Source organism: Borostomias antarcticus (genome assembly GCF_949987555.1).
Source record: "Borostomias antarcticus genome assembly, chromosome: 22".
Classification (NCBI taxonomy): Eukaryota; Metazoa; Chordata; class Actinopteri; order Stomiiformes; family Stomiidae; genus Borostomias; species Borostomias antarcticus.
Window position 1 is genome coordinate 5,689,046 of NC_140255.1, and position 7,500 is coordinate 5,696,545.

The window sequence follows — 7,500 nt, forward strand, 5'->3', positions numbered from 1 at the left end:
GTAGTTCACTATAGTGATCCCTATATAGGGAATAGGGAGTGAGGGAACGAGGGAGCGATTCCGAACACAGCCCGTGTCCTAACTGCTTGCGACGCGAGCAACAGAACACGACATCGCATGCTTGCTGTCCTAACTGAAACCGTTAAATTTCCTGTTCTGTTACGTCACTTGTCTATATTCCCAACTGAAGACAGTTAAAGAAGGAACGCCTGTCAACGCGAGCGACAGGAGGGAAATAGGAACAGGGCGAGCATCAAAAGGGCAGTTAAAACGTCGCGCCGCTTCGCGCTGCGTCGCTCGCGTCCTGTTAGGACATAACAATAGAAAACAAAGCAATGGAACGCATTTTGTCGCTGACGCTCGCTCGCGTCGCGTGTAGTTAGGACACGGTGTAACTGATTGACACCTGCTTTGGCACGAGAGGAGGGGAAGGCAGGGCCTTACGTAATTTGCGGGGCCCTACGCAACCTGTGTAGTGAGCGTATAGGGAGGGCGCGTGATTTTTTTCCCCAACCAACTAATGCCATAACCACGCCCTGCGAGTTTTCATTGGGTTAGGGTTAGGGTTAGGGTTGTCCAATGAAAACTCGTGGGGGCGTGGTTATGGCAGAAGTTGGTTGGGGGAAAAAATGACGCAGGGCCTATCTGCCTGCTGTGCATGTGGCTATGCTGCACAATACCTGCTCCTTGTTGCGCAATACCTGCTCTGTGTTGCGCAATACCTGCTTCGAGATCAATATCTGATAATTAGGAAAAGCGAAAGTGCTTCCTAGACGAATAGGCCTATATTAATGTTATTGCACGTTACAAACGGGGTTGTAGAGATAAGCGGTGCAAGATAACATTTATAGCCGATCATAGCATTTCAAGTTCTTCCGATCCTCTCACTTTTTGCAACGCGAAATGCAGTTGGGATTCAACATGCCCCCTTCATGTGAACACACAAGGGCTTTTTACATAATCAACCAATCATTGCGCTTCAGAGTAAAACACGCCACGCAGGGGCATCAATTGGGTATGGCAAGGTACAGTATGGCCTTGGCTTTTCAGGGGAAAATTTAAATGTACATTTTTTAAATAAATGTATGACATTTCTCTGTGTCCATCTGCATTGATTATTTTGTTTTTAGATGCATATAAAATAACTAAAAATGCAAATCAGAACAAAATGGTCGATTTCACAAGGTATTATATGTTTCCCAACACTTGTATTCCTCCTATCTTGAAAAATGGTGTGTTCCTACCGCCCTGATGGAAGTCAGAGTAGGTCAGCGCAGGTGCAATGCATTATTGTTAATTTGGCGCGTGTGGCAGCAGTTGTTTAGTTACTAAAATACTAAAACATAAAAATGAAAAGGAAGCAGACATCTCTGCATTCATTCTTTGGTAAAAAGACCGGCGATAATGTTGCCCCAGCAGCAGTAGGAACAGGTAGCCAACGTGGCCTCGGGAGCGAGTCAATTAACGAGGACAAGAAACCAGGCTGTAAGAGACCAGAGACCAGGCTGTAGAGACCAGGTTGTAAGACCCGAGACAAGGGCTATCGCGTGAGTCAACAGACTGTCACAAGCTATACTAACCATAACCATTGTTTATGAATGAATCCTATCTTAACTGAAGCTAACCTTCGGAGAGGGACAGTGATGTGTCCTGATCTCAGGATATTATAAGCCCAAAATGACGGGGTCAGTGTCCGATCGGCTATTGCTAGTTTTGTGTCCGATATACATCCATCTCTCAGCCAAACACAACTATGCTTGAACTTTTTCCACTTTTCCTCTTTTGCCAGCTTGTGCTTCTCATTATTATCTTTGGGGGAGTTGCTTGTGCACTGGAAGAATTCTTTATTGGAAATTAGCCGTTGGATTGTATTCAGACATAACGTAGGCTGGTACTGTCAAGGATCACAGTTGACTGATGCACCCTCCCTTCTCGCGATGGAGGGTTATCAGCTGGGCTGGAGTTCCATCTCTCATCGCTGACCAGCAGCTGCTAACTTGGGCAAAATACCGATAGCTAGTTCAATCATGATGTAACTAAGATATCTGCTAAAAATATTGTTTTTCAATGGCAGATTTAGCTACAATGTCCGCAAACCATTAAGCTAGGTTGCCAAATTACTGTCGCCTCACCGCCCACCATATTTGTTGATAAATTATTGACCGGAGACGTCGCAGTCGCAAAGAGTTGTGGGAGCGAAGGGAGCAAAAGTGACTTCGTAATGACCATTACGAAGGGCCCTTCAAAGGGAGTACTTTTGCCCCCATGGAGGTGGGCGTGGCCCCGATTATGTTCCTTTCGAAGGGTAGTGCCCTAGCATTTGGAATACAGCGACACACAGCCAGGTGACTGGTGACCTTGCCATACCTTAGCTTTGGCTGAATTGACGCCACTCATGCCACGTGCATCTGTCTTGCCTATCTTTTCACGGCGGCATCAACATTTTAGGGAATTATTACTTAGTTACATTTTGCCACATACATGTGGAGCCGTGGGGGGGCGATGCATCCGGACCACGGATCAACTAAGCTACGCTCCGTTACACCACTATCAGATAGATACAGTAGATACATTTCATTGCAGACACAGGTCCATATAAAAAATAAAACAATACAATACGAGTTACAGTAGACCAGTTAGACTAGGCGTATAGTCAGTTACTAAACCACCGTCTAGTCATCAGTAAAAATAGTCGCTCCGCACATCCCTAGTTCGGGAGGTGTACATGTGTGTGTGTGTGTTTAGGTGGGTTAGGGTGGGGGGTGTGTGTTTGTGTGTGTGTGTGTGTGTGGGGGGGTGTTAGGGTGGGGGGTGTGTGTAGGGGGGGGATTAGGGTGGTGTGTGTGTGTGTGTAGGGGGGGGGGGTTAGGGTGGTGTGTGTGTGTAGGGGGGGGATTAGGGTGGTGTGTGTGTGTAGGGGGGGGGGGATTAGGGTGGTGTGTGTGTGTGTGTAGGGGGGGGGTTAGGGTGGTGTGTGTGTGTAGGGGGGGGATTAGGGTGGTGTGTGTGTGTGTGTAGGGGGGGGGGTTAGGGTGGTGTGTGTGTGTAGGGGGGGGTTAGGGTGGTGTGTGTGTGTAGGGGGGGGATTAGGGTGGTGCGTGTGTGTAGGGGGGGTGTTAGGGTGGTGTGTGTGTGTAGGGGGGGGGATTAGGGTGGTGCGTGTGTGTGTGTGTGTTATGGTGTTGTGTGTGTGACTCACAGGTCTGGCAATCCCGGTCTGTCTCTCCCCAGCAGCCCCGGTCTTTGCAGGCAGCAGAACACTTTGGACCTGAGACACGACGGGACGGCAAGAACCAGGTCAGCTCAGCCCACCGCAAACAAAACACACACAGCAGGACCAGCATAGACTACATAGCTTGTGCATGTGTGTGTGTGTGTGTGCACGTGCGTGTGCTTGTGTGCGTGCGTGTGAGCATGTGCTTGTGTGCGTGTGTGTATGCGTGCGTGCATGTGTGCATGCGCAGGTTTGTGTATGTGTGCTTGTGTGTATGTACTGTATGTGCTTGCTTGCATGTGTGTGTGTGCTTGCTTGCTTGCGTGTGTGTGTTTGTGTGTGTGCATGCATTGTGTGTGTGCAATTTCAATAGTCACATTAAGACAATTACAAAGTCAGCCTACTATCACCTGAAGAATATATCAAGGATTAAAGGATTTATGTCTCAGCAGGATCTTGAAAAACTTGTCCATGCGTTTATCTTCAGTAGACTTGACTACTGTAACGGTATGTTTACAGGTCTCTCTAAAAAATCGATCGGACAGCTGCAGCTGATTCAGAACGCTGCTGCTCAAGTCTTCACTATGAAAGTGGATCACATCTCTCCAGTTCTGAGGTCCTAACACTGGCTTCCTGTCTGTCAAAGAATTGACTTTAAAATACTGCTGTTGGTTTATAAAGCACTGAATGGTTTAGGGCCAAAATATATTTCTGATCTGCTGCTACGTTATGAACCATCCAGGCCTCTCAGGTCATCTGGCACAGGCCTGCTTTCTGTCCCCAGAGTTAAAACAAAACATGGAGAAGCAGCGTTCAGTTTTTATGCTCCACATATCTGGAACAAACTTCCAGAAAACTGCAGGTCTGCTGCAACTCTCAGTTCTTTTAAATCAAGACTGAAGACTTTTCTTTTTGCCGCTGCTTTTTATTAAATCAAATAATTATTCATTCATACACTGCAGTGTAACTTTTATTCCTGTATTTTATTTTTCCTGCATTTTGTTTTAAATGTCCTTTTTTGCATTTCGTTTTATATGACCTTTTATGTGTTGCACTTTGTCTTGATGCTTTTAATGTCTCATGTAAAGCACTTTGAATTGCCTTGTTACTGAAATGTGCTATAGAAATAAACTTGCCTTGCACGTGCATGTGTGTGTGTGCTTGTGTGTGTGTGTGCATGTGTGTGTGCTTGTACTGTGTGTGTGTGTGCTTGTGTGTGTGCGTGCTTGTGTGTGTGTGTGTGTGTGTGTGTGTGTGTGTGTGTGTAATTGTGTGTGTGCTTGTGTGTGTGTGCATGTGTGTGTGTGTACATGTGTGTGTGTGTGCATGTGTGTGTGTGTGTGTGTGCTTGTGTGTGTGTGTGTTGTGAGTCTCACAGTGGGGGGCCTGGGCCTGTAGGCGGAGCTCCTTGGCGTGGACATTCTGCTCATCCATTGTGTCCCTCCACACGTGTCCCTGGGGGTCGGGAAAGCACAGCTGGGGGTTCCCCCAAATATACACCCCCCCCAGCAGGACCTCTGCAGGACACACACACACACACGGACGGACAGGCAGGCAGACGGACGGGCAGACAGAGGGGAGGACAGAGAGACAAACAGAGAGACAGACAGGCAGACAGAGACAGAAAGACAGGCAGGCAGACAGACAGGCAAGCAGGCAGACAGGCAGGAAAACAGACAGGAAGACAGACAGACAGGAAGACAGACAGACAGACAGACAGGAAGACAGACAGACAGGCAGGTAGACAGGCAGGAGGGAGGACAGAGTGATGGAGGTGAGATGATGACAGTGATGTGAACTCAGTAACAGCAGATAGAAGGACAGGTGCTCTCTGGTGCTGTTAGCTGGCAACAATGGTTACTTTCTGGGATTACTTACAGTACATTAAACAAAGACAATTCATAACCTTGCCTGACGTTGTCGAGTAATTGATCGACTTACCAAATACAATAAAACATGCTAAAACAAAAATTGCATTTGAACGCATTACAACGATGTTGATAACATTTTTATAATTTCCGACACCTGAACATTTCTGTGACATGAAATCTGAGCCAAAGGGTCACCATTTCCACAGTGACCCACTTCCAAACCGGGCCGTCACTATCAGCACCTCTAGCCTGGGTCCAGACGCTGGACTCCGCCCGCTCCAGAGTTGACTGATTCCTGGTCCGGTGCTGCTACGTTAAACAGCTGAATCTCCCAATAAAAAAGAATTGACGAATGAGCACCACGGGTTCTAGCCAATCAGCGCCGAGGGCGAGACTAACGCCGTTGGCACGCTGTTGTCGAGTATTGTGGAGCCGTGCGTTCAGACAGAGCGACTTGTGAGGTGCCGCAGGGAGGGCTTCTGGGAACTCTGGTTACTTGGAGGACGATGTAGTTGGTAGTAGAAACAATGCACTCTACCGCCGTTCGTTATAGCAGCTAAACTATGTATATATATAGTTATCCTACTAGGATTACATTACTGTTATAGCAGCTAAACTATGTATATATATAGTTATCCTAGATGATTACATTACTGTACTGTTCCATGTTGTCATCTGTTGTCTATGGTTCATTATATGGTTCGTTATAGCAGCCTACTATGATTACATTACTGTTTTGCTCCATGTTGTCATCTGTTGTCTATGGTTGTCATGGCGATGCCCCGGCTATGAGGTTCAAATCAAATCTCCCTCCCCCAAGGAAATCGGTTAGAGAGAGCAGGTCAAAGTCCTCAGCGGAGAGTAACGAGCTGACCCTTCTAAGTGATATGAGGTTACAGCCCCTCACCTGTGAGGCTACGAAGGCGGAGCCCCCGAAGCCCCGCCCCCCCGGCGCCCGGCAGGGTGTTGTCCAGGACGGCCAGGCCGTAGCTGCCGTTGAACAGCTGGCTCCCCCGGATGATACGAAGACTGTCCAGAGGAACCACACTCACAGACACGTGGGCGATCAGCACATAGCCCTGCACCTCCACTATACCCTGCAAACAGAGAGAGATATCAGCACATAACCCTGCAGAGAGAGACCTGCACATAGCCCTGCACCTCCACTATACCCTGCAAACAGAGAGAGATATCAGCACATAACCCTGCAGAGAGAGACCAGCACATAGCCCTGCACCTCCACTATACCCTGCAAACAGAGAGAGATATCAGCACATAACCCTGCAGAGAGAGACCTGCACATAGCCCTGCACCTCCACTATACCCTGCAAACAGAGAGAGATATCAGCACATAACCCTGCACCTCCACTATACCCTGCAAACAGAGAGAGATATCAGCACATTACCCTGCAGAGAGAGACCAGCACATAGCCCTGCACCTCCACTATACCCTGCAAACAGAGAGAGATATCAGCACATAACCCTGCACCTCCACTATACCCTGCAAACAGAGAGAGATATCAGCACATAACCCTGCACCTCCACTATACCCTGCAAACAGAGAGAGAGACCAGCACATAACCCTGCAGAGAGAGACCTGCACATAGCCCTGCACCTCCACTATACCCTGCAAACAGAGAGAGAGAGAGATATCAGCACATAACCCTGCAGAGAGAGACCTGCACATAGCCCTGCACCTCCACTATACCCTGCAAACAGAGAGAGATATCAGCACATAACCCTGCAGAGAGAGACCTGCACATAGCCCTGCACCTCCACTATACCCTGCAAACAGACAGAGAGAGAGATATCAGCACATAACCCTGCAGAGAGAGACCTGCACATAGCCCTGCACCTCCACTATACCCTGCAAACAGAGAGAGATATCAGCACATAACCCTGCAGAGAGAGACCTGCACATAGCCCTGCACCTCCACTATACCCTGCAAACAGACAGAGAGAGATATCAGCACATAACCCTGCACCTCCACTATACCCTGCAAACAGAGAGAGATATCAGCACATAACCCTGCAGAGAGAGAGACCAGCACATAGCCCTGCACCTCCACTATACCCTGCAGAGAGAGAGAGATATCAGCACATAACCCTGCAGATAGACCAGCACATAACCCTGCACCTCCACTATACCCTGCAGAGAGAGAGATATCAGCACATAACCCTGCAGAGAGAGACCAGCACATAACCCTGCACCTCCACTATACCCTGCAGAGAGAGAGAGATATCAGCACATAACCCTGCAGAGAGAGAGAGACCAGCACATAACCCTGCACCTCCACTATACCCTGCAGAGAGAGAGAGAGAGAGACCAGCACATAACCCTGCACCTCCACTATACCCTGCAGAGAGAGAGAGAGAGACCAGCACATAACCCTGCAGAGAGAGAGAGACCAGCAC

General features: G+C 48.3%; 1 protein-coding gene across 1 annotated transcript in view; it reads right to left on the reverse strand.

Annotated features, from left to right (window-relative positions):
* Positions 1-7,500, reverse strand: part of erbb2 (erb-b2 receptor tyrosine kinase 2) — a 64,257-nt gene that overhangs the window by 37,747 nt on the left and 19,010 nt on the right. Inside the window, exons 3-5 of the mRNA XM_084456710.1 lie at positions 5,993-6,182; positions 4,591-4,731; positions 3,200-3,268 (exon numbers count right to left, since the gene is read on the reverse strand). Of these exons, the coding sequence (XP_084312836.1) occupies positions 3,200-3,268; positions 4,591-4,731; positions 5,993-6,182 (400 nt within the window). The remainder of the gene's footprint in view (positions 1-3,199; positions 3,269-4,590; positions 4,732-5,992; positions 6,183-7,500) is intronic.